Below are 27,987 nucleotides of genomic sequence, written 5' to 3' on the forward strand. Positions count from 1 at the left end.
ATTGGAAATACAAGAGGCTACAAATGTTGGAATCTCATGTAAAACACAAAGAATTGGAGAAACTCAGCAGATGAGGCAGTAACTGTAGAGGTAGTTGGACAGATGAAGCTCTGGGTCGAGACAATTCTTCAGACTTATGGAGTAAAAGAGAGTTAGCTGGTAGAAAAATATTAAGGGATGAGATTAGAAGAGCAGGCAGCTACAATGAGTTTATGGCCGATGTTGGAAATTAAATTAGTTTACCGTACATGTTACAGTACGTGACTAATATTTCAATTTATCAAGAATAATAACCAAAAATGTTAATTACAGGAATTACCATTATTTACTTTTACTTCACGCCATCAAACAATTCTATGCATAACTAATGAGACATACAATCTTGCTTTGATTTCCCATGCCATCTTCATCTTGTTTACAATTGTGCCCACGTCCTAAGTTTACTTCAGATTAACAACAATATTTTCCTGACCCACACTGAAACATGAACAAACAAGTTATGATTTTCCACCCAAGAGTTGCCACTGACAGGAAACCCACTCACAAACAGTTACTGTATCAGCCTCTAGTCGGCACCAAAGAACTGCTTAAGAAATAAGAAACAAACTCCCACTTCCTGAACAGCTTTCAACACATTAGCACATCCTGATCTTTTTTTACCTTAACCTCGCCAGTGCTGTGGAAATATTATTGTAATCACCAAAAACATTAGTATATGTGTGGAAATTTATTCTCTGAAAGGGTAGCGAATCTGTGGAATTATCCGCTCCCGAGGGTGGTGAAGGACAGACCATTAGATATATTTAGAATCGCACAGCACAAAAACAGTTCCTATGGCTCGACTTGACTATGCCAACTGGGATGTTCTAAACTAAACCGAAATCCTCCTATTCCTTTCCTTTCCATGCATCTGTCCAGATGCTTTTTAAAGATTGTCTGACTACTACTACTTGTTCCTTATTCTCACTACTCTGTGTGTAAAAGATTTGCCCTTCAGATCTCCTTTAAATTCCTTAAACCAATGTCCTCTAGCTTAAACATGCCTACCCTTGGAAAAAGGCTAGCTATGCACCTCAATTTTATAAACCTCGATAAGCTCAACACTCAGACTCCGATGCTCAAGCCACAGCAATCCCAGCTAATCAATTAAAAATTATATCCAGGCATTCAAGCCACCATCTGCAGTTCTTTCCTAAACATCAGCCTGGTGAATCTTTTCTGCACTCCTTTTAATTTGACCATATCCTATAGTGTGGTGACCAGAGCTGCATATAATATTCCAACTGTGGCCTAACCAATATCTTATGCAGTTTCAAAATGAAACTTCACCAAATGAAAGCAAGCCAAATGAACACCACCTTCATACCCTTTCCACTTGAATTGCTATCTTCAAAGAGCTGAGAACTTGCACCCAAAGGTTGTTTTGTACATCAATGCTTCCAATGGTCCCAGCTATTTACTGTAAATGTCTGGCTAATATTAGACGACCCAAAATGCATTGCCTCATACTTACCTAAATTAAACTCCATATGTGTAGGAAAGAACTGCAGATGTTGGTTTAAATCGAAGGCAGACACAAAATGCTGGAGTAACTCAGCGGGACAGGCAACATCTCTGGAGAGAAGGAATGGCGACGTTTCGGGTCTGAAGGGTCTCGACCCGAAACATCACCCATTCCTTCTCTCCAGAGATGTTGCCCGTCCTGCTGAGTTACTCCAGCATTTTATATCTACCTTTAAATTAAACTCCATCTGTCACCACTGCGTCCAACTCTCCATTTTGTGTATGTCCCTCTGCATTCTTAGGCAACCATCCTCACTATCTACAACTGTACAAATTTTAGTCTTGTCAGCAAACTTATTTATCAGATCAGATATTCATATTCGTCATTTATATATGTAAAACAAAGATCCCAGCCCCACTCCCTGTGGCACCACACTAGTTACAGACTTCCAGTCAGAATTAAGTCTCCACACCACCCTCTATCTCCTATCACCAAGACAATTTTGGATCCAGTTGGTCAAATCACCTTGGTCCCCACATGCCCTAAACTTCTGGATCAGCATACCATGATGGACTTTGTCAAAAGTCTTGCTAAGCCCCATGTATTTCACATCTACCACCTTGCCTTCATCGATTTTCTTCATAACCTCCAAAAAAAATTCCATCAGATTTGTGTAGCAGGATTTCTAATGCATAAAACCATGCTGACCCCCTATTCAGTCTCTGCCTTGATCATAAATCTCATCCGGAAGAATGTTTCCAACAGCTTCTCTCCTACTGATGCAAGGCATCAGCCTGTAGCTTTCCCACTTATACCCAGGGTAGAGATAAGTACATATTAGAAAGATTAAGGAGTTGAGGGTTGTAGGCAACTGTCACAGATGTGGTGTTGAAGCCAGCATAGATCAACTACAATCATAACAAACAGCAGGACACACGTGAAGGGCTTGGTAGCCTACTCCTACTTTCATGGGTTCTTATGATTACACTCCAGCTTAGGAAGGAATGTTTCAGTTTTGAGGAAAGACTGAGCAAAAAAAACAAAAAAAAACAGGAGGAAGTCAGCAGACCAGGCAGCATCTGGGGCGGGAAATTGACAGAAAACATTTTGGGTCAGCATCCTTCTTCTCCCAAATATGTTGTATTCGATTCCCTCCACAGATGCTGCCTGAACTGCTGAGCTCCTCCAGCATTTGTGTATAAGCGAGTTTGGTAATCCGACTGCGCATGCCCAGGTCATAGGTCACAAGCGAAAAACACTCTCGGCAGTCATGCCACGGCATGGACATAGACCTGCGCCTCATCCGCAGCCAGGATTGATCCCGGGTCTCCGGCGCCGCAATCGTTACCGAGCGCCACTGGACCATCCCCGTCCTCTCCCGAGTGGGCCCCCCCCCCCCCCCCAGCCCCACTGTCCGGAGGCGGCCAGAGACGCCAGGAGTCAGATGGGAGCTCAACTCTGCCTGTTAACCTTCCAGCCCTACCTGGACTTAAGGGAACGACGGCACAGGCTTACAGCCAGCACGGAAAGGCAGGGCTAACTCCACGGCTCCGGGCTGGTGTCCCGTCAGTCCAGGCAGTTCAGTAGGTTAACCCGGCTAGACAAGTAAAGTTGAGATGGATTTAGCGCTGCTTCTCCGCGCTGGCTGTGGGCCTCGGCCTTCATTCCCGTAAGTCCAGGCAGGGCTGGTAGGTTAACAGGCAGAGGCGAGCTGGATTTGAAAGATTGGGAATGGCCCACATGGCTGGACAATCCAGACCCACTACAAATCGCGTACAGGAAACAAGTCTATGGAGGACACCATCTCTCTTGCACTATATCCAGCCCTCGATCACCTTGACTATGAGAACACCCACGTCAGGATGTCTTTTATCCCCATTTTCAACTGATTTCTGGACCTGAAGATATCGACCAGTTAGAGTTGATCATACCATTTCCACCACTCTAACCCTCAACAGCTCCTCACAGTTGTGTGCTCAGGCCCTTCCACTATTTTTTATACACCCATGATTGCGTCCCCATGTACAATGACACCACTGTTGTTGAGCTGTCTAAGAAAGAACTGCAGATGCTGGAAAAATTGAAGGTAGACAAAAATGCTGGACTCGTGTGAGGCAGCATCTATGGAGCGAAGGAATAGGTGATGTTTCGGGTCGAGACCCTTCTTCAGACTGATGTGGGGATGGGGGGGGGGGGGGGGCGGGAAGAAGAAAGGAAGTGGCGGAGATAGTGGGTTTTGGAAGAGCTGGGAAGGGGAGGGGAAGGAGGGAGAAAGCAAGATTACCTGAAATTGGAGGTCAATGTTCATACTGCTACCCAAGCAAAATATGAGGTGCTGCTCCTCCAATTTGCAGTGGGACTCTCTGGACATGGAGGAGGCCCAGGACAGAAAGGTTGGGTTCGGAATGGGAGGGGGAGTTGAAGTGCTGAGCCACCAGGAGATCAGGTTGGTTAATGCGAACTGAGTGGAGGTGTTGGGCGAAGCGATCACCAAGCCTGCGCCTGGTTTTACCGATGTAGAGCTGTTGGCACCTAGAACAGTGGATGCAATAGATGAAGTTTGAGGAGGTTCAGGTGAACCTCTGCCTCACCTGGAAAGACTCCTTGGGTCCTTGGATGGAGTCAAGGGAGGAGGTAAAGCGACAAGTGTAGCATTTCCTGCGGTTGCAAGAGAAAGTACCAGGGGAGGGGGTGGTTTGGGTGAGAAGGGACGAATTGACCAGGGAGTTACGGAGGGAGCAGTCTCCGCGGAAAGACGAAAGGGTAGGACATGGGAAGATGTGGCCAGTGGTGGGATCCCTTTGGAGGTGGCGAAAATGTCGGAGGATTATCTGTTGTATGTGATGGCTAGTAGGAGGAAGGTGAAGACCTGTCCTTGTTACGAGTGGGGGAATGGGGAGTGAGAGCGGAGCTACCGGTTATAGAGGAGACCCTGGTGAGAGCCTCATCTATAGTCGAAGAAGAGAACCCCCTTTCCCTAAAGAACGAGGACATCTCCGATGCCCTGGTTTGGAACACCTCATCCTGGGTGCAGATGCAGCGTAGACGGAAGAATTGGGAGTAGGGGGGATAGAGTCCTTACAGGAAGCAGGGTGGGAAAAAGTGTAGTTCAGATAGCCATGGGCATCAGTGGGTTTGTAGTAGATGTCGGTAAGTAGTCTGTTATCTGCGATGGAGATAGTGAGGTCTAGAAACGGTAGGGAGATGTCAGAAATGGTCCAGGTGAACTTGAGTGCCGGATGGAAGTTAGTGGTGAAATGGATTAAGTTAGTGAGATCTGCATGGGTGCAGGAGGTAGCACCAATGCAGTCATCAATGTAGCGGAGGTAGAGTTCGGGGATAGGGCCATGGTAGTCTCGAACAAGGATTGTCCAACGTACCCTACAAAGAGGCAGGCATAGCTGGGGCCCATGCGCGTGCCCATAGGTACGTTTTGGATTTGGAGGAAATGGGAGGAGTCAAAGGAAAAGTTGTTGAGGGTAAGGACTAGCTCCGCTAGGCGGAGGAAAGTATCGGTAGAGGGGATTGGTTGGTTCTGCGGTCGAGGAAGAAACAGAGAGCTTTAAGAGCCTCCTGGGTGGGGGATGGTGGTGTAGAATGACTGGACATCCATGGTGAAGATGAGGGAGTGGGGCCTGGAAAACAGAAGTCATGGAGAAGATGAAGAGCCTGTGAGGCGTCTTAGACATAGGTAGGGAGGGATTTGACCGGGGGAGGGGGGGGGGGGGGAAGAGATAGGATGGAGTCAAGGTATGTGGAAATAAGTTCGGTGGGACAAGAACAAGCAGAAACAATGGGTCTGCCAGGACAGTCTGGTTTGTGGATTTTAGGGAGAAGGTAAAATCGGGCCGTGCGGGGCTGGGGAACGTTGAGATTGGAGGCTTGGGAGGACAGGGAGCCGGAAGTGATGAAGAACTGTTGTTGAGCCGATCTACAACAATGATGAGATGAACTGCAGGAGAGAGCGAGAACATATTATGTTGTCAGGACAGTAACCTAGCCCTTAAGGTCAGCAAGGTTGGAAGGAAGTGAGGAGGTGAAGGGAGGCCTGGTAATGGCAACTCTTTCTCCGAAGTGCCAATGACTGCATCAGGGCTGTCTCCGATACTTGTGCAGTACTCGTTGATTTCATTAACTCTACCACTAACTTCCACTCTGCTCTCAAATTTAAAGGGTCTGAAGAAGGGTCCAACCATGTTCTAGAGATGCTGCCTGACTAGTTGTGTTACTCCAGCTTTGTTCCTTTTATGGAAACCAGCACCTGCAGTTCCTTGCAACTAACTTCCACACAATGGCTTCTTGCCCACTGCTATCTGACTCCTGAACCAATCACCTCTTAAGCATCCCATTCCTGAAGATGCTCTCACATACTCTACCTCATTCAGTTATGCCATTATTGTACTTTAATATGCTTTTGCACAATTTAGATTTTACACTCCTCCAATTTTGCACCATTTTTGCACCTCTTTTGCACTCTGAATTGTATTTATTGTGGTATCTATCTTTTCCGTATGTATACTGTTTACTCTGAACTTTATGTGAACAAGGAATTTAATCACACATTCGATTCATAATCAAGTGCAATTTCATTAGATTATGACAATAATCTAAAATAGCCTAAGTGATGCCTAAAATTGAAGAGAATGTTCATACCGTTGGGATGTTAGCTTTGTTCCGCCTGTTTGCGTACGTCCTCACTCTGGCAATGGAGGCAGCCCAGGACAGAAAGGGCAGAATGGGAAGGGAAGTTAAAATGGATAGCAACCGGGTGATCCAGCAGGCTCTAGCAGACCGAGCACTTCTTCGGAAAAACAACATGACAGATCTTCTCCAGGAATCGCATTTTAAAGGAAACAGCCCAACTCTTGCAACACATTTCCTGCAATTATCTGTCCCACTCACAGAACAGACCCATCTTTGGACATACATTAGCCGTGGGCTCCTTAGCATGGACTTCAGGCACCATAAAATCTCCAGGCATCTTGTCAAAAAACAAGGAAATAGCTTCCTGATAAATACATCATGTCCTCAGCTAACAAAGCATTGCTCCATCACGTTGAACTACACTGAATGCAACAAGAGCACAGAATGTGCTCTGAACGAGGGAACTCAATGTCCATCACTGAGAGTGGCTTGGCAGCACCATCATTGATTGAACTGGCCGAGAGATAAAGAGCACACCTGACAGACTGGTAGGTAGCAAACCAACAGACACCAGAGATAAACTGACTGGCCTCGACAGTTCATCTGTTGCAAACGCATCCATCTATATTAGTGCAGGTTCATACCAAGGCCACACACTGACAAGCAGCATGGCATCTACCATCCAGCAAAAACAATAAAACTCAGATTTGATAGCACAAAACTGGGCCCAATCGTCCATTGAAGCAGAAGACATGTATCCCATCACAATCTGTAATGCCAAGGCACATCGCATCTCTCACCCCAATTAGGTCAGAGAAACAACTTTGGCTCAAAGTGGGAAAACATTATGCCGAGACTAGGGGCAGGAACACAAAGATAAGGCAGCAACCTCAATCATAGCAAAGCTGTAACAGCAAGCAAAAGACAAAGTTAAGTGATTTGACAACAAATATCCACTGTCTTGGCACATATGATCATGATTGCTACTAGAATTAAATGCAAAGTGGAAGTTCCAAGATGTTCATTTCCTTTAGGATGGTGGGAACCAAAGGCAAGACGGGAACATCTACAATCATGCTCAGTCGGAGGTGTTAAGTGCAATAATGATCTTGGCTTCCTCAGAAGATTCCCATCACCACAGAAATTAAACCATTGCATTTGAGTCAATCCACTGAGTAGTAATAAAATTAGATTAGGTTGTGTTGATATGGATGCCTAGAAAATTGAAGATATCGACCAGCTCCATTCATGAGGACAGGGTTGTGGTCACCCCTTCGCTTCCTTAGCTTAACAACCAACTTTTTTTTTTTTTGCTGATAGCCAAGTTATTGTTATGACACCATGACACAAGGTTCTGAATCTCTCTCCTGTACTTCATCTCATTGTCGCTGTTGATCTGGACTGAGGCAAGGTATCCTGTGGTGAGCATCCTTTCGACTAAAGCCTTTCATTACCGACAAGGCACAAGTCAGAAGTGTAATGGAAAATATGCCACTTGCCTGATACGAGCAGCTCCAACAACTTGCAAGAAGCTCAATGCCATATGGAACAAATCAGCCTGCTTAAATAGCATTCTATTCACCATAGTGAACTTTAATTTGTTCCATTACTGCAGCGGAAGTAATCTCCAAAATGGACTGCAATTGCTTGTCTAAACTTTCCAACAGCTCCTTCAAAATCTAGAACATTTACCACCAAAGGCACGGGCAGCAAGTGCATGGGTATATCACCATCTGCTCAAAATTATACCACATCCCAACTTGGAACCAATTTATTATTCCTTCATCATCACTGGATGTGAACCCTGGAAGTCTCTGCCCAATAGCATTGTGAGGGTATTTTCACCAATATGACTGAAGCAATTCAAAAAGCTAGCTCACCACCATTTCTGAAGGGTTATTAGGATTGAACTTTAAATGCCAGAGTCGTGACGCCCACATCTGAAATAAAAGAATATTTTTCCAAATGCTGCAGCAATGTACAATAGATGCAGGAGTAAGCCATTCGGCCCCTCGAGCCATTCAATGTGATCATGACTGATCATCCACATCTTTAAGAGCTCTGTCTAGTTCTCTCTTGAAAGTATCCAGAGAACCAGCCCCCACAGCCCACTGAGGCAGAGAATTCCACAGACTCACAACTCTGAGTGAAAAGGTTTCCCCTCATCTACATTCTAAATGGCTTACCTCTTATTCTTAAACTGTGGGCCCTGGTTCTGGACTCCCCCAATAACGGGAACGTTTCCTACCTCCAGCGTGTCCAAACCCTCAATAATCTTATATGTTTCAATAAGATTCCCTCTCATCCTTCTAAATTCCAGTGTATACAAGCCCAGCAGCTCCATTCTATCAACATATGACAATCCCGCCATCCTGAGAATTAACCTGGTGAACCTACGCTGCACTCCCTCAATAGCAAGAATGTCCTTCCTCAAATTAGGAGACCAAAACTGCACACAATACTCCAGGTGTGATCTCACTAGGGCCCTGTACAAATGCAGAAGGACCACTTTGCTCCTATACTCAACTCCTCTTGTTGTGAACACCAACATGCCATTGTCACTGCCTGCTGTACCTGCATGCTTACTTTAATTGATTGGCGTTTCGGCCCGAAACGTCACCTATTTCCTTCGCTCCATAGATGCTGCTGCACCCGCTGAGTTTCTCCAGCATTTTTGTGGACCCCCAGATCCTGTTGTACATCCCCCATTTCCCAACTTGACTCCATTTAGATAATAATTTGCCTTCCTGTTTTTGCCAGCAAAGTGGATAACCTCACATTTATCCACATTAAACTGTATCTGCCATGCATCTGCCCACTCACCCAACCTGTCCATGTCACCCTGCATCCTCATAGCATCCTCCTCACAGTTCACACTGCCACCCAGTTTTGTGTCATCTGCAAATTTGTTACTTTTAATCCCTTCATCCAAATCACTAATGTATATTGTAAATAGCTGCGGTCCCAGCACCGAGCCTTGAGGTACCCCACTAGTCACTGCCTGCCATGCTGAAATGGACCCATTAATCCCTACTCTTTCTTTCCTGTTTGCCAACCAATTTTCTAACCACGTCAGCACTCTAGCCCCAATACCATGTGTTCTAATTTTGCACACTATTCTTCGATGTGCAACCTTATCAAATGCTTTCTGAAAGTCCAGGTACATTACATCCACTGGCTCTTCCTTGTCCATTTTCCTAGTTACATCCTCAAAAAAATTACAGAAGATTAGCCAAGCATGATTTCCCCTTCGTAAATCTATGCTGACTCGGACCAATCCTGCTAGTGCTATCCAAATGAGCTGCTATTTCTTCTTTTATAATTGACTCCAGCATCTTCCCCACTACTGATGTCAGGCTAACTGGTCTATAATTCTGTTTTCCCTCTCCTGCCTTCCTTAAAAAGTGGGATAACATTAGCTACCCTCCAATCCACAGGAACTGATCCTGAATCTATAGATCATTGGAAAATGATCACCAATGCGTCTACAATTTCTAGAGCCACTTCCTTAAGTACCCTGGGATGCAGACCATCAGGCCCTGGGGATTTATCTGCCTTTAGTCCCATCAGTCAACCCAACACCATTTCCCGGTTAATGTGACGCACAATACAAAATGCTGCTAGAGTGCACAATTCTGATTTGTACTCAAGAACACAGATCCGCATTAGGATATCCAAGTATTAAAACAATGACAGATGCCAATCAAAAACACGCTGAGAATATTCTTGGCTTTTAATGGTTCTATAACAATTTTGTATTAGAGTTACTTACTCTTGGAGATCTTGCTTCTTTTTCGTCTTTTTCATTTTCAGCCTCATCGTTTTTCTCAAATTCAGTTTCTTCAGCTAAATCGATAGGTACTTTCTTCGGATTATATGCTCCATTTTCTTCATGAATCTCTAATGTTATTCCTTTGGGTTCCATGTGGTGAATGGTCCTGAAGAGAAGATCAGCTGCACGACAGTATTCTTCAAAGCCATACAAGTACCTTGGATTTAGAGAAAGATAAAAGGGAGAGGCGCAAAACTGATATTAAGGAATGCTCACAACTGTGTCGAGTTTCAAACGTTCAAGTCTGAAACTTAATGAGGAAATTTTTTTTAATCCAAAATATTTAATGATATTTAATATTTAATGAGGTACGTTTTACAGGCCAACTTTGGCATGAAAGCAATTGTTCAGTTATCGTCCTTCTCAGATACATAATTACATTGAATTTCACACATTTACTACGATTTAAGAGTAAGATCCCCATTCAGATAAGATGATCATCACAAATGCAATGGCAAAAATATATCCATGGTTGCAAATACTAAAAGTATACTGAAGCATCTATTGCCAGTTCTATTCACCTTCTGCAGATTCAGTTCCAATGAGGCAAACACAAACAATGATCGATATTCCTAAGTGCATTTTTGCTGACAATTAAAGACAAATCTCTGCATTTTAGACATGTTTAAATAAGGGACATACACATAAATAATCCAAAATTTGTAGTCCTGAAGATATCCACGAGTAATTATAGAAACCAGCAAATCTCTGTAATGGATTCATTTTTAAATTCGAAAGGCTGTGACATATTATGGCAGAAATCAGGAGAATGAGCAGCGCGCCGAGGAAAAAACGTACATCTTGGGCTGAAATGGTGTAAAAACTTCAGGGCACTAGTCATGTTTGACATAGTGCCCTGAAGTCAAACATACCATAAATGTAAAAGAGACATTTTTTAAAATAATAATGCAAAGATTAGAAGGAAGATAGAGGATTGGGAAGCTTTGTAAAACCAACAGGAGGCAATTGAAAAGGCAATAAGGGGAGAAAATATGAAATATGATGGAAACGGTGCCAATGATATACAAAAGAGTTTTTTCAGATATATAATGGGGAATAAAGAAATGACAGACGAATTGAATACGTTTTTTGAGTCGGTCTTCGGAAGAAGCCTGCAACGTACCAACGTAGCCTGAATTCAGTGGTTGGTAAGACTTTAGAGTCCATTATTAAGGATGAGGTTTCAGAGTACTTAGAATCACATAATAAAAGCCAAAACAGCATGGTTTTGTGAAGGGGTCATCTTGCCTGATAAACTATGGAATTCTTTGAAGAAGTAAATAGCAGGATAGACAAAGGAGAGCCAGTGAAGGTTGTGGATTTTTAGATGGCCTTTGATAAAGTGCCACACTTGATGCTACTAATAAAGATGAGAGCCCAGGGTGTTAGAAGGAAGATACAAGCATGGATAGAAGATTGGTATAATGGCAAAGGCAAACAGTGGGAATAAATTGGCTTTTTCTGGTTGGCTGCCAGTAAATAGTGGTGTTCCGCAGGGGTCATTGTTGGGTCTGCTACTTTTCACGTTGTATATTGATTTGGATGATGGAATTGATGGCTTTGTGGCCAAGTTTGCAGATTCTACGAATGTCGGCAATGGGGCAGGGGCGTAGAGGAAGCATGGAGTAGCAGATAGAATACAGTGTAGCAAAGTGTGTGGTCCTGCACTTTGGTAGAAGGAATAAAGACGTAGACTATTTTCCAAATGGGGAGAGGATTCAGAAATCAGAGGCGTGAAGGGACTTGGGAGTGCAGGTGCAGAATTCACAAAAGGTTAATTTGCAGGTTGAATCGGTAATAAGGAAGGCAAATGCAATGTTAGCTTTAATTTCTAGAGGACTAGAATATAAAAGCACTGATGTAATGCTGAGGCTTTACAAAGCACCAGTCAGACTGCATTTCGAGTATTGAGAGCAGTTTTGGGACCTATATTTGTGAAAAGAAGTGCTCCCGTTAGACAGGATTAAGAGGGATCCCAGATGATGATTGCGTTAACGTTCGATGAGCATTTGATGACTCTGGGCCTGTACCAGCTGGAGTTGAAGGATGAGGGGGATCTCATTGAAACTTACCGAATAATGAAAGGCCTAGATAGAGTGGATGTGGAGAGGATGTTTCAACTAATGGAAGAGTTTAGGACCAGAGGTCAAGCCTCAGAATAAAAGGACGTACCTTTAGAAAAGAGATAAGGAGTAACACTAACAAATGGAATTTAATGCTGATACATGTATGGTGTTGCACTGCAAGGGCTAACCAGGAAACAATCAATGGTAGGTTCTTGGAGAATAGAGGAATAGTAGGATCAAGGCATACAAATCCAAAATCCCTAAATGTGGCAGCACAGGTAAAATAGGTGAAGGCAGCATATGAGATATGCCTTAATTAGCCAGGGCATAGAATTCAAGAACAGGAATTTTATGGTACTACTTCAAGACATTGGGTAGGTTACAATTGGACAATGTCAGTTTTGTCACTACACTATCCAATCAGTGAGAATTGCCAAGCTGTGGCCAGGGATGGAATATTTCACTGATGAGAAGCTCTGTAGGTCAAGTTTGTTTTTTTCAGAAGCAGGGGAGACTGAGAGTGAATGAGTGGTATGCAAAATTACCAGGGGCATGGGCTGGGTAGATAGGTGGGGACATTCATCATTGCAGCAGATTCAAGAAATAAGAGGGCACAGATTCAGGGAAAAGTAATCAAAGGAAGAATCTATGATGCAGAGTGCTTGGAATCTGGATCGCACTGCCCAAGTGGGTGATGGAGACATGTGCTCTCACAACATTGAAACAGCATCTGGACAAGCACATGAACCTCCAAGAAATACAAAGCTAAAGACCAAGTATCAGTAAATAAGATCTGTACAGATGGGTACTTTATGCTTGGCATGGACTCATTGACCCGAAGGCTGTTTCCTTGCTGCATGACTATGACTAAGTCAAAATCTGGTGGAAAAAAGTTGCCACAAACTTCTGATAACATCCTTTTGTTTCAGTTAAAAAGTGCTGGGATTGGGGATTAATAGTTAGTATGCAGGTGCCAAAGATAACCATATTTCATTGCTATATTTATTTGGAATTTGAACTCAATATGTTCAGCCACCATAAAATGGCAGTTTTCTGAATCCACATATCCAGCAGATAATCCACTTGCAGATAACTCATGCTTCTTTAATTTTTCAACCATTGATGTAACATGGAGGAATGACAAGTTGCTGCGAAGAATCATATGAGCAAGGCTTTATGATTGCAATTACAAAGGAAGGGCAATGCCATTAAGAAGTTTCAGGATTGAGAATTAACCTCTAACCTGTTTGATTCACCTCCCAACAACTCTCAAAGTCAAGAACAATCACTACAAGGACTTTGTTATGGTGCTGTTTACATGCATGTTGCAAACTTGATTTTACACTGTGTTCATCTTTAACGAGCACATTAAAAATTGCACCTTTTTTCTTCTTAGAATGCTGTTTGAGAAATTTCCCTTCAGGTCGCCTCAATGTGATTTACAGCCAATGAAGTACAAAAGCAATGAAATCATTATTGCAAAGAAGGAAACATGGCAACCAAATTGCACACGGTATGCTCCAGCTAAGCATTATGGTAATTGTCAGATCACTTGTTTCAGGCGTGTTGATAATATTGGATTAATATTGACCTGGAAAACCACCAAAGCACGCCTGCTCTTTAAAATAATGCCATGGTTCTTTTTTTCTTTTTCTTTTTTTTTTATTCACCTGAGAAAGCAATTGGAACAAAGAACAGGACAGCACAAGAACAGGCCCATCTGTCTGTGACAAACATGAAGCCAAAACCATCATCTACCTGCACCTGAATAATCCACATTCTTCCATTCCCTGAATATCCATATTTCTATCCAAAAGTCTCTTACATGCCACTATTGTAACCAACACCCATGGCCGCTCTACCCTCTATTTAAATTAAACTTGCCCCGTACATCTCCTTTAAACTTTGTCTCCCTCACGCGGAAAGCTATGCCCACTAGTGTTTGACTTTTCACTCCTGGAAAAAAGGATCTGACTGTCTACACTATTTAAAATCATTGACTCTGTTCTTAATGCCCCACAGCCTGTCTGTCTGGAAGCATCGTCTGAAATGTGCAATGACTTCCTGCACTTTTTTATTAATAAGGTTGTTTCCATAAGGGCTCTCATTTCAGCTCCTGCCTCTGACCCCTCTGTTTCTGTCCCATGCCTAGTGGTATTGGATAAGTTTGTGCCTGTGACATTGTCGCGTTTAGAGGATGTGGTTAGCCATATTAAGCCATCGGGTTCCCCTTGTGATGCTGTCCCTCCTCATCTTTTTAAAGACGTTTTCCCTAGTATAGGGCAGTCGGTTCTTGCTATTATCAACAGCAGCTTGTGTTCTAGGGTTGTCCCCGTAAGTTTTAAACATGCAGTAGTGCAACCACTACTTAAGAAACCTGGCCTGGATCAAACTGTTCTGGCCAATTTTAGACCGATCTCCAAGTTGCCTTTTATTTCTAAAATTCTGGAGAAAGTTGTTTACGCTCAGCTAAAACTCTTCTTGGACGAGCATAATATTCGGGAGGTTTTCCAGTCTGGGTTTAAAACTATGCATAGCACAGAGTCAGCATTGCTAAGGGTTTTTAATGACATCCTCCCAGCTAATGATTCTGGTGATTATGTGGTTCTTGTCCTGCTGGACCTATCTGCCGCCTTTGATACAGTGGACCATGGTATCTTAGTATCTCGGTTACAGCACCTAGTGGGCATTTGTGGCAGTGCCCTGGAATGGTTCAGGTCTTATCTGGCAGACAGAATTATGTGTGTAAGCCTTGCTGGTTTTGGCTCCTCTGTCATATGGGGTTCCACAGGGCTCAATTTTAGGGCCCCTGCTTTTCTCACTGTACGTACTTCCTTTGGGTTCCATTCTTAGAAAGCATGGCATCTCTTTTCATTGTTATGCTGATGATAGCCAACTATATATGCCGCTGAGGAAGGAAGATGCTTTCTCTGTCAAATCACTTCTGTTATGTCTTGATGACATTAAATCCTGGATGGCCCTAAACTTTCTAGGTTTTAATGAAAAGAAGACAGAGGTAATAGTGTTTGGTCCCAATGGCTGCCGTGAACCTCCCCCTGTTGACTTGGGTCCCCTGGCACGGTATGTGAAGCCAACAGTTTTTAACTTGGGTTTTAGGATGGACAGTGATTTTAAATTAGATCATCAAATAGGCACGGTAGTTAAGTCCAGCTTCTTTCATTTAAGGCAGCTGGCAAAGGTGAAGCCCATTCTTGAGCGGCAGCATTTTGAAACAGTAATCCATGCCTTCATTACATCTAGGCTGGATTACTGTAACGCACTCTATTTTGGAGTTACTCGATCTTCCCTGGCTCATCTCCAGTTGGTTCAGAATGCTGCTGCTCGTCTCTTAACTGGAACTCGAAAGAGGGAGTACATAACGCCAATTCTGGCCTACCTCCACTGGCTGCCGGTGTACTTTCGAGATCATTTTAAGATTCTTTTAGTCGTTTTTAAATCTTTAAATGGTCTCGCCCCGCCTTACCTCTCTGAGCTGCTTCATCCCTACGCTCCTGCCCGGTGCCTCAGATCAGCTGATCAGCTGCTCCTGGAGGTACCGAGGTCTAAGCAGAAGCTCAGAGGGGATAGAGCCTTCTCTGTTGCTGCTCCGACATTATGGAACACTCTGCCGTTGCACATCAGACAGGCCCCCTCACTGTCCATCTTCAAAACCAGTCTTAAAACCCTCTTCTATTCCTTGGCTTTTGACCCTGCATGAGACTTTGCTCCTGTTTTAGTGTTTTTAATGATTTTTATTGTTTTTACTCTCTCTTTTAATGTTTTTATTGCCTTGTAATAATTTTTTGTTCATGATTAGTCATGTACAGCACTTTGTTGCAACAGTGGTTGTTTTTAAAGTGCTCTATAAATAAAGTTATTATTATTATTATTATTATATGCCTCTCATAATTTTATATACTTCCATCAGGTCTCCTTGCAATCTCTGACGTCCAACCCCTGTAGCTAATACCCAATTCCAAGCATTACTCTAGTAAACCTCTTCTGCATCCTTTCCAAACCCTGCACATCCTTGAAGTCATGGGGTGACCAGGACCCATGAGACCTCATCCAACAGATAGAACATTCAATAGTGCAGCACTTCCACGAGATTGAGAATAGCTTTTACTTTGAAGATCCGGCACAGTGGTGAGCCCTTGTATATTTTCACTCACAAGGAATACGAAGAATACAAGGCAAGCACCTAGAACTCCAAAATGGAAATTAGTTAGTAAGAATTAGCATTTAGGTTTTGGCAAGTTAATAAAACAGAGCTCAATAAAGATGCCTGTAACTTGGCCAGTTCTTTGTCTGTTATGGTCCCTGTTGTTTACTTTGCAAGTTAAACAAGTAGCTTTTTTAAGGCAGAGTGCACTCAAGTTACACAAGAATCCCAATATGTTATCTACATATTGCTTGCAAAGCACTAAATGTGAATTATTTTGATCACATTTTAAAGTTTTTCCAAACTTTATGACCTTGCATTACACTGACACAAAATATTAACAAACCCCAAATTGGACTTGGCTACAGTGGCTTGCAAATGTTTTCATACCCCTTGAACTTTTCCACATTTTGTCACGTTACAACCACAAACGTAAATGTATTTTATTGGGATTTTATGTGATAGACCAACACAAAGTGGTGCATAATTGTGAAGTGGAAGGAAAATGATACATGGTTTTCAAATTTTTTTACAAATAAAAAACTGAAAAGTGTGGCGTGCAAAAGTATTCAGCCCCCCTGAGTCAATACTTTGTAGAACCACCTTTCGCTGCAATTACAGCTGCAAGTCTTTTGGGGTATGTCTCTACCAGCTTTGCACATCTAGAGACTGAAATTTTTGCCCATTCTTACATAGAAACATAGAAACATAGAAATTAGGTGCAGGAGTAGGCCATTCGGCCCTTCGAGCCTGCACCGCCATTCAATATGATCATGGCTGATCATCCAACTCAGTATCCCGTACCTGCCTTCTCTCCATACCCTCTGATCCCCTTAGCCACAAGGGCCACATCTAACTCCCTCTTAAATATAGCCAATGAACTGGCCTCGACTACCCTCTGTGGCAGGGAGTTCCAGAGATTCTAGCAGCATTCTTCTTTGCAAAATAGCTCAAGCTCAGTCAGATTGGATGGAGAGAGTCTGTGAACAGCAATTTTCAAGTCTTGCCAGAGATTCTCAATTGGATTTAGGTCTGGACTTTGACTGGGCCATTCTAACGCATGAATATGCTTTGATCTATACCATTCCATTGTAGCTCTGGCTGTATGTTTAGGGTCGTTGTCCTGCTGGAAGGTGAACCTCCGCCCCAGTCTCAAGTCTTTTGCAGACTCTAACAGGTTTTCTTCCAAGATTGCCCTGTATTTGGCTCCATCCATCTTCCCATCAACTCTGACCAGCTTCCCTGTCCCTGCTGAAGAAAAGCATCCCCACAGCATGATGCTGCCACCACCATGCCCTGCCCTCCTTGGATGACATATACAAGGCCCGATGCTTGCGCAGGGCCATAAATATCAAGAAGGACACTTCCCACCCTGCCAACCACCTTTTTACTCTGCTACCCTCGGGGAGGCGACTCAGGTCTCTGCAGGCTCGCACCGGTAGACTAAAAAATAGTTTCTACCCATGTGCGGTAAAAGAGCTTAACTCCAATAGTGAACACTGGGAAGCAAGAAGTAACTTCGAGGAATACCGTTAAATTCTTTTAAACTCTTTTAAAAATGTATCTATTGTTTTACTATTAACTGTACATATGTGTATTGGTTGTTGTGTTGTATTTCTTTTAACGGAGGAGAAGCAAATGGAATTTCGTTGCTCAGTTTTGTGCAATGACAATAAACATATTCTATTCTATTCTATTCATGTTTCACAGTGGGGATGGTGTGTTCAGGGTGATGTGCAGTGTTAGTTTTCCGCCACACATAGCATTTTGCATTTAGGCCAAAAACTTCAAATTTTGGTCTCATCTGACCAGAGCACCTTCCTCCACATGTTTGCTGTGTCCCCCACATGGCTTGTGGCAAACTGCAAACGGGACTTCTTATGGCTTTTTTTCAACAATGGCTCTCTTCTTGCCACTCTTCCATAAAGGCCCGATTTGTGGAGTGCACGACTAATAGTTGTCCTGTGGACAGATTCTCCCACCTGAGCTGTGGATCTCTGCAGCCCCTCCAGTTACCATGTAACTTGGCTGCTTCTCTGATCAATGCTCTCCTTGCCCGGCCTGTCAGTTTAGGTGGACGGCGATGTCTTGGTAGGTTTGCAGTTGTGCCATACTCTTTCCATTTTCGGATGATGGATTGAACAGTGCTCCGTGAGATGTTTAAAGTTTGGGATATTTTTTTATAACCTAACCCTGCTTTAAACTTCTCCACAACTTGTGTCCTGTCTGGTGTGTTCCTTGGGCTTCATGATGCTGTTTGTTCACTAATGTTCTCTAACAAACCATTGAGGCCTTCACAGAACAGCTGTATTTATACTGAGATTAGATTACACACAAGTGGACTCTATTTACTAATTAGGTGACTTCTGAAGGCAATTGGTTGCACTGGATTTTATTTAGGGGTATCAGAGTAAAGGGGGCTGAATACTTTTGCACGCCACACTTTTCAGTTTTTTATTTGTAAAATAATTTGAGAACCATGTATCATTTTCCTTCCACTTCACAATTATGCGCCACTTTGTGTTGGTCTATCACATAAAATCCCAATAAAATACATTTACGTTTGTGGTTGTAACGTGACAAAATGTGGAAAAGTTCAAGGGGTATGAATACTTTTGCAAGCCACTGTATATATACACACACACACACACACACACACACATATATACAGTCATACAGCGTGGAAATAACAGGTTCTTCAGCCCAACATGCACACACTGACCAACATGTCCCAACTGCACTCGTCCCACCTGCCTAGATTTGGCCCATATCTGTCTAAACCTGTCCTATCCATGTACCTGTCTAAATGTTTCTTAAACACTGCGATAGTACCTTGCAATATATCTGGATAATAGTTCTGGTTTTTAGTTATAATAGACAGTGTTCAGTCTGACAATCACTGTGCATGCAAAGAAATTCAGTTCAAAATGCCTACTATAATTGCATTATCCTGAAGCCCAAACTTTACTCAATGTCAGGTAATCTTCATACGTGCTTAAGCAACCTTGGGTTAGAAACAAAACAATTATCAAATAATGAAATACTCCTCATGGGGTGGTTCTTCCACTCTATTAAGAGTTTATTTAAATTGGTATGCAAGTTCCTGTATTAAGTCAACCACTTCACCCTTTGGTGTGAAACTTCATCTCAGGAATGCATCTGTAGAATACGCAATATCATTAGGTACTCAACTCAATTATCATCTTTTACTGGCAACTTCTGAACCATCAGCAATCCTCAAACACCATGGCCCAACATTGCTCATTTAAAATAAATCAAGAATATGGCTGAAATGGCAGCAACTTAACAACGCGCGACCATGGCGATGAGCTGTGAACAATCCATCATCTTTCCACTTCCACATCTCAACCGAATATTGTAATGCTACAAGATCATGACAAATGTGTTGATACTAGCGCACATTATGGCTGTACATAGCAGACTCATCTCACACATTCTATACTCCAAGGATCTGTAAATGCAAATTTGAAACAAGTTATTGCTTTGGTTACTTATTCTACTTTATTAGCTTGATTTCAAAGTGACAATTATTACCCTCAATCTTTTCATTCTTTAATAATTAATTTCAGGGCATGGGCATCACTGGCATTTTTGTCAATCCCTAGTTGGAGAAAGTAGTGGTGGCTCTTTATTTGAGCTGCTGTTATTTCCACAACGCTGTCTTGGATTTTAATGTAAAAAGAATCAAGAAAAGGGACATACGTCCAAGTCAAGATGGGGAATGATTTGGGGAATGGGGAATGATCTTACTGCCACGATCTTTCTAACTAGAGGAATTGTTGATTTCTGAAATAAAAAGACATGACCATGACTGCAGTGCAAGTCAGTGATCAGGGTATATGATTAGATGTCAATCAAGTTGATTGCTTTATCTTCAATAATGTCACAATTCTGTTGTGGTTCCTGCGCCTACCAAAGAAAATGAAGGTTGTTCCACCCTGTGCCTGATTTGTGCCTCGTAGATGATTTGAGGAATCAGAAGATAAGTTATGTACCAGAGAACATTGAGCTTTTAACATACTCTTGTAACCTTGGCTTAACTGACTGGTCAACGGTGGACTGCAGAATATGGATAGAAAGGGACACAACATCCGTAATGCCACTGGATATCATATTTTGTTTAAATAAAGCTTAGATAAACCTTGGCATGGAGCTTTTCAAGCTTGAATTCAACGAGCCATGAGGTAAGTTTTGGACTTCAGCCAAGCCTTAAAGTATGCAACTATGGACAACTTATTTTTTTTTTTTTTAAGTGAAGATTGACAGAAACAAAGGACTACAGATGCTGGTTAATACACAGGACACAAAGTGCTGGAGTAACTCAGCATCTCTGCAGAACATGGTTAGGTGAAGAAGGGTCTCAACCTGAAGCATAACCTATCCATGTTCTCCAGACATGTTGCCTGGCCTACTGATTCATTTAGCACCTTTTTACGTGTCAAAGGTTAAAAAGAGAAGAAGGGAGAATGGGCTTGTCGGAAAAAAATGGCAGGGTAGACTCGTTTGGCTAAATGGCCAAATTCTGCTCCTGTATTATGATCAGTAGATTGACAACAAAATTGAACACTGTACAGTCCCACTTCTGACAGAAAGGCAAGTCAGTCATGAAGCAGCTGTTGACAGTTGGCCAAAGGATGCCGCATGAAGGTCTCTGTCCTGCGGCAGAGAAGACTGGCGTCCATCAAACACAACCATCTTCCATTCTGCCAAGTACAATTCCAGTCAATAGAGGCGTTTCATTCTGCTTCCTATTGTCTTTAATATTACTTGGTTGCCGAACACTGTTTCTACTCAAATCTCTCTTGATATCAAGGGCCATCTCCCTCACATGACTTCCAAAACTCAGCTTTTGTATGCAAGGTTGTAATGAGCTCAGGAACCAACAGGCCCCACTAAAATCAAAGCTGAGCATTGGCGAGCAAATAACTGGTGAGAAGTTACTCGCATCATTTCACAAAGCTCTTGACAACTCCTACCATGATTTTGCTCATGACTGGGAACAGGTTATTAGGGCAGTAATTGGCTGGGTTGGACTTGTCCTGCTTTTTGTGGACAGGACATACCTGGGCAAATTTCCACACTGTCGGGTAGATGCCAGTGTTGTAGCTGTACTTGAACAGCTAAGTTAGGGGTGCGGCTAATTCTGGAATACAGGTTTTTCAGCACTACAGCCGGGATGTTTTCACGGCCCATGGCCTTTGCTGTGTCCAGTGCACTTAGCCGTTTCTTGGATGTCACGTGGGGTGAATCGAATTGGCTGAAGACTGGCATCTGTGATGGTAAGGACCTCAGGAGGAGGCTGAGAAGGATCATCCATTCGGCACTTCAGGCTGAAGATGGTTGCAAACACTTCAGGTTGTAAAGAGCTTTGGGACATCTGGAGACATAAAAGACGCTATATAAATGCACATTGTTTCTAAAAATGTTTAGCATTTATAGACAATGCCATGGTTTAGTTATTCTACTTTCCTCTTACGTTAAGGAATAGCATGTAATGGTCAACACTGGGAGTCAGTATAAATTGCTCAGCACGTTCTATGGAAGTAGCCTCAAAATAAATCCAAATAAAGGGTAGAGTAGATGCAGGTTACTGTTCTTTTCTTTTTTACTTGATTATCTGTTCAGCACAAGAAAATAACAAACCTGTGGTAAACAGTAGGGGTTTAAGAAAAAGTTCTTTGAAATACCCATCCCAATATTCCGAAACAATATTTTTTGCTAAATGTAGAGCAATAGAATATTCTATTCTCCAGCTATCTTTACATCAATTAAGAAACTCAATAAAGCACTAAACTCTCATTTAAAATAAAACTAACTAAATCACTTATTGTTGTAATCTATTTGCCCCTTTTAAGCCGATGGTATTTTCCTCGTAACATTATATGGAAGTTTATTTAAGTAGAAAAATTACCTGCCCATTAGTGTCCTTCTCGTTGTCCAGGTCAGACAAATTGAAAAGGTTTACACTCTCCTTGCCAGCAAGATGGAACTAAGAAATCTCAGAAATATTTTCACTCTGCTGCTTGTTGATCAAGACCATCTTGCTCAGTCTTAAGTGGAAACAGCATTATTTAGTTTTAATAGAACCAGGTTGAAAACAAACTTCAAGGAACGTGTTGTTCAGAAAATCAGAAAAATGCAAAAACAAATAACAGTACAATTTATTCCAGGATGATGTACTTGATTGAAGTCAGATCATTTGCAGCTATGCTTGTCCTTATTCAGATACTTGCTCAGGATTTTAAATTGCTCCATGGGATGGGATGCCCCTCTCCAGTGTTATTAATCCCTCCCCACCATCACCTGAAGTTTTACAGCAGGTGGGGAGAGAGAATACACAATTACAGATGATGCACATCCACAAAAAAACATCAAAAGTACTTACTTCTTATATGCTGTTTTTACATTATAAGAGGCAGCAGTGTTCAGAATTGGAATACCCAGATCCATGTAGATTTGTTTCCACACAGAGCCACTGTCAATCTACAGAAAGAAGTACAACTTAGTGGCAGCATTTCATCAACAGTCTAAGTTTTGCTTTTGAGCTTTAAATAAGTGGATTGGGGAAAAAAGAGACACTTCCACCCAAGTGATTTCAGTTAAGAGGGCGAGTATACAGAGAGGTGACAAGTCTTCCTCTGATGACTTAACAGGATGATTTGCTCAACTGACAACCATTGTCATGCAACGTTTTGGCACTCCACATTAACAGTATATTAGTGACCAGTACATTAGTACATCATATTTTATGTCAATTAACATCAGCGCACTTTTTTTTTTATTATCTCCATTTTGACAGAAAGGCCAAGTACCAAAGTTTAAGGAGAAGAAAATGATTACAACTGCAACAATGATGTAGAAACAATTGCTGAAGCATGAACAAATGGAAGCAACATAAAAGGACAGAGGAGGAGTTTCTACAGTGTTCAGGTAAACTTGCTTGATCAGTATACTTCAGGCCCAATGAGGAAGACAGCAATGCTTTACTTTTTTTCTGGAAAATGAGCCAGAACCAGAAAAACAGGTATCAGGAAAATCAGTGAGTGTTTGGGTTCAGCATATGATGGAAAAAGATATAGACCATTCCAAGGTAAAAATAAGTCAAATAAAAGACCATTTTAAATGGGATGAATACCACCTGGGTACACTCAAAGCTTGGCGACAAGAATATATTTGAACAACAAGATTTTTAATGCGGAAGATGTTTCAGTTGCAGTCCAGGCACATTTCCATGAGTGTTATAGGATAGATAAATTCCAGTTAGAGCACTTTGTATAATGAAAAATAAGGGCAGAACAAATAACGCAAGGCAGACATTATGTGAAAACCACCCCGCCTACAAAGTTAAAAAATAAACAATTTTTAAAATCTTTGATAAGAATGTGGCCGTATAAGAAAAGGGAATTCAAAAGAAGAATTGTAAGGAACCAGAGATTAAAAAAGGAAATTTATTGATCGGGCAAAGGACATGACTGAGGTACCAAGGAAGATAATGCTGCTGGAATCTCAGCAAAGGAAGATGCAAGAAAATTTAGACTTTGACAACATGTTTTAGGAGGTGCTTTACTACGACCACTGCATGACTTTATTGTAAAGATTCAAAATTGGGTATACAAGGCACTATTTTCATATCCACAGATAACACAAAACCTGGGAGACTTCGTGAACAGTCAAGGAATAGTTGTGACAGCACCAGAGGTCATTCAGCCCTTCATGTTCATGTTAGGACGCCGTGCAACTCCCTGGTTCCACTTATCAGCCCTTTCCCCATGGACTCGCTAATTTTTCTCCAGCATCTATTTAACCAATTCCTCTTAAAAGCTCACAGAGGAACCCGTCTCCACCAAATCTATTAGCAGTGCATTCCAAATTCCAACCAACACTGGATAAAAAAGTTTTTTTTCGTGACTCTGTATTCTTTTCTTCTGTGTTTACACCAGTAAAAAAAAAAAAACCTACCCTCAACCAGAAAGGAACAACCTCCCACTAACCATCACCAGACCCCCTCATCATTTTATATACTTCCAACAATTATTCCATCAGCTCTCACTTCTCAAAAAACAGATGCAGTTCTTCTCATCTATCCTTGCAACAGTTATCCCAGGAACCATTGTATTTTCTGGACCACCTCAGATACCGTCACTGCTTTCCAGCATAACGACCACAAGAATTGAATGCAACATTCCAGCTGAGGCAGGACCAGTGTTTTAGCAACCTCCCTCCTATGCTCGTCTCTATTTATAACAGCTCGTAATTCTTCACGTCTTATTATCTGCCATTTCAGCCTCTTTCAATTATATATACACACTTACCTCCAGGTTTCTATGTCCGTTGCACTCCCTTTAGCACTGCATTGCCTCATTTCATTCTTCCTACCAAAAGGCATCACTTCACATTTACCCACATTAAAACTCATCTACCATGCCTCTGCCCACTCCGTCAGCTTATTTCAATCCTGCTGTCATCTATCACTATCCTCTTTGCAGTTCATGATACAGGTTCACAATCTCTTATCCGAAAACCTTGGGCCAAACATTTTTCGGATTTCGGAATGGAAGATTTTTAGCGTAGATTTTTAGCGGTGGCTCAGTGGTAGAGTGCTCGGCTCGTTGCCGCAAGGTCGCGAGTTTGCGCCTCGATCCCGGCAGTTAAAAATGTTCGGTTTTCGGAGCTTTTCGGTTTTCGGAAAAAAGATTGTCATATCCACAAATTTAGAAATTGTCTAAGAGAGTTAAATTTGGCTCTCAGGGCTAAAGGAATCAATGGATATGGGGAGGAAGCAAGAATGGGGTACTGATTTTAGATGATTAGCCATCATCTTATTGAATGGTGGTGCTGGCTCGAAAGGCCAAAAATGGCCTGCTCCTCCAAACATTTTTCTATGTTTCTAACACCCCCCAAGTCCATAACGTAAATCAAAACAAAGCATTGGGTCCTTACATGGATTCAGGTGAACGTTACTGTTCACCACCCCCAACCATTAACCCTGGCTCATTGTTTCTACTAACTTAACTAACTTCATATCCATCCTCTCAATGTCCCTGAAATGCCACATGGTTCAATTTTGTCCATAAGCCTGCCATGCGACACTTATCAAAACCCTTCCAGAAATCTATGGAAAACCACAACAGATTTACACTCGTCCTTGGACAAATAACATTGTCCCCGAGGGGACTGTACACTGTTTCCCCAACAACAAGCCCTGGTTCACCAGTGACATAAAGGTCCTTCTCAACCAGAAGAAGAGGGCCTTGATGAATGGTGACAGGGAGGAGAAGAAACTGGTGCAGAAAGACCTGAATGTAAGACTAGGACAGGGCAAGGACAACCACAGGAGGAAGCTGGACTGAAACTTCAGCAGAACAACATGAGGGATGGGTGAAGAGCATTACAGGCAACATGAAGATCAATGGCCTGGGGAGGGAAAACAATCAGGATTGGGCCAATGAGCTAAACCTGTTTTCTTTTAGTTTTTTTTAATAGATTTGATCGTGGGGCTTCTGCCCACCCTCCCCCCTGCTCCCCGACAGTCTCGTCCCCTCAACCCCCCTGGTCCACTTCCTCTGCCCTTTCTTTGCTGAGCCTGACCATCAAGGATGAGCAGGTGAGGACGGAGTTGAGCAGACGCCGCCCAGGCAAAGCTACGGGTCCAGATGGTCTCAGCCCTAGGGCAACACAGGGGACGGTGTCAGCCCTAGGGCAACACAGGGGCCCACAGGGGACGGTCCTCTCTCCCTTCCTATTTACCATTTACACCTTGGAATTCAGATATAACTTCGCCTCCTACCACCTGCAAAGGTTTTCACATGACTCTGCAATTGTGGGCTGCATCGAAGAGGGGAGGGAAGCTGAATACAGAGGTGTAGTCAACGACTTTGTTGAGTGATGTGGGCTGAATTACCTGCAGCTCAACACCGACAAGACTAAGGAGTTGGTGGTGGACTTTAGGAGGAGAGGAACACCCCTGCCTCCATCAATGGTGTGGATGTGCCAGAGAGTTAAAATACCTGCGAGTGTACCTGGACAGTAAACAGGATTGGTCCTGGAATGTTGAGGCTGTGCCTGCACAAGGAGTTACAGAGCCGCCTGTACTTTTTGAGAAGGCCCCGCACTTCAACGTCTGCAGTGAGATGCTGCAGATGTTCTACCAATTGGTGATAGCCAGTGCCATCTTCTTCACTGCCGTGTGCTGGGGCAGCAGGGCTAAGGCTGCGGACACCAATAGGTTCAACAAACTCATCAGGAAGGCTGGCTCCGTTCTGGGAACAGTGCCCATTGCTCCAAATGCCAGCTAACCATAGTACTATAAATCTGCAGCATGATCTCTTGACTCTTGTACTCAATGTCCCGACCGTTTAAGGTACGCAAACCATATGCCTTATTTGACACTCTATCTTGTGTTGCCACTTTCAGGGAGTTATGGACTTGGACCCCAAGTTCTCCCTGCACATCAATGCTGTCAAGATTCTTACAATTAACTATATTTTTTCCACTTAGATTAGCCTTCCCCAATTTACAATTAAAGCGTAAATTCAAATAAATAGAAACAGAACATTAGACACAGCTTTTCAATAATATCGTGCTTTCAAAAGAGTGAAAATTTAGATGCGTCGAACTTCCATATAAAATGGAATACAAAATGTTAATACTTGGAGAAATAAATTAACATCTACATTACAATACAATACAATATTTATTGTCATTTGAGCCTCAGTGAGGCTCAAACGAAATTCCGTTTCCACAGCCATACAAAGACAATTTCCTACAGACATACACACAATTTAATTCACACAAACATGGAAGGCAAAGTCTTTTCTCTCCCCTGTTCTCCATTTCTCTCCCGATGTCCAAGCCCCAGGCGGGCGATGATAAGTCCCATGGCCATTTCTCTCCCGATGTCCAAGCCCCAGGCGGGCGATGATAAGTCCCACGGCCATTTTAGGCCGTGCCGGGCGATTTACGGCCCCGCTCCCGGTCTAAAAGTCAGTGTTGGAGCCCCCGGCGGGCGCTGTAATGTCCCACGGCCATGAAGCCGCGCCGGGCGATGTACAGCCCCGCTCCGGGTCGTTCCAACCCCGCGACACGGGCTGGAGAAGTCGCGTTGCGGGAGCTCCGGGAAGCTGTCTCTCCACCCGGAACCGCGAGCTCCCGATGTCCCAGTCCACCGGACCTGCGGCTGCGTTGCTGGAGCCTCTGAGCCCCAGGAGTCGAGTCGCAGCAGCGAGTCACCACCGCTCCCCACGCTCCGAGGCCGGCCAGCCCCACGATGGAGAGTCCGCAGCTCCGCAGTCTCCCGAGCCCCCGGGTCGTTCAGGTTGGAGGCCGCTCCACGGTGCTAGGCCCCAACGACAACGGAGACCCGACAGGGAAAAGGTCGGGTCTCCCGGACAGGGAAGAGATTTTAAACAGTTTCCCCCTCTCCCCCCCACATATACACATTTAAAACCAGTATTAAAAAAACACCAACACTACATTTAACTAGACAAAAAATAAAAAAAAGACAGACAGGCTGTAGGGGCCGCTGCAACGGGTGAGTCGCGTCGCCGCTATACATTTGAACATTTGCTTGAACATTTTTAGTTCAATAATATGGTTATGCTTCTTGAGATGAAGGAAGTATAATTACTTAAACTCACATTGTCACATCCACCATGTTGATAAACCAGTCTGAAGAGCTTGAAAAGATTCAGATCCTTGTAGCCGAGTACTGGTGGTTTATTGATGGGTGTTCCTAGAAAATATTGTTCACTTGGTTAAC

The 27,987-nt window shown here is 43.0% G+C and overlaps 1 protein-coding gene across 4 annotated transcripts in view; it reads right to left on the reverse strand.

The window, feature by feature from the left end:
• Positions 1–27,987, reverse strand: part of arid4a (AT-rich interaction domain 4A) — a 94,181-nt gene that overhangs the window by 26,606 nt on the left and 39,588 nt on the right. For all 4 annotated transcript variants that reach the window (XM_033027194.1, XM_033027196.1, XM_033027195.1 and 1 more), the window contains exons 13-15: positions 27,866–27,960; positions 22,615–22,712; positions 9,921–10,137 (exon numbers count right to left, since the gene is read on the reverse strand). In XM_033027194.1, the coding sequence (XP_032883085.1) occupies positions 9,921–10,137; positions 22,615–22,712; positions 27,866–27,960 (410 nt within the window). The remainder of the gene's footprint in view (positions 1–9,920; positions 10,138–22,614; positions 22,713–27,865; positions 27,961–27,987) is intronic.

Source organism: Amblyraja radiata, chromosome 9 (assembly GCF_010909765.2).
Source record: "Amblyraja radiata isolate CabotCenter1 chromosome 9, sAmbRad1.1.pri, whole genome shotgun sequence".
In the NCBI taxonomy this organism is placed as follows: domain Eukaryota; kingdom Metazoa; phylum Chordata; class Chondrichthyes; order Rajiformes; family Rajidae; genus Amblyraja; species Amblyraja radiata.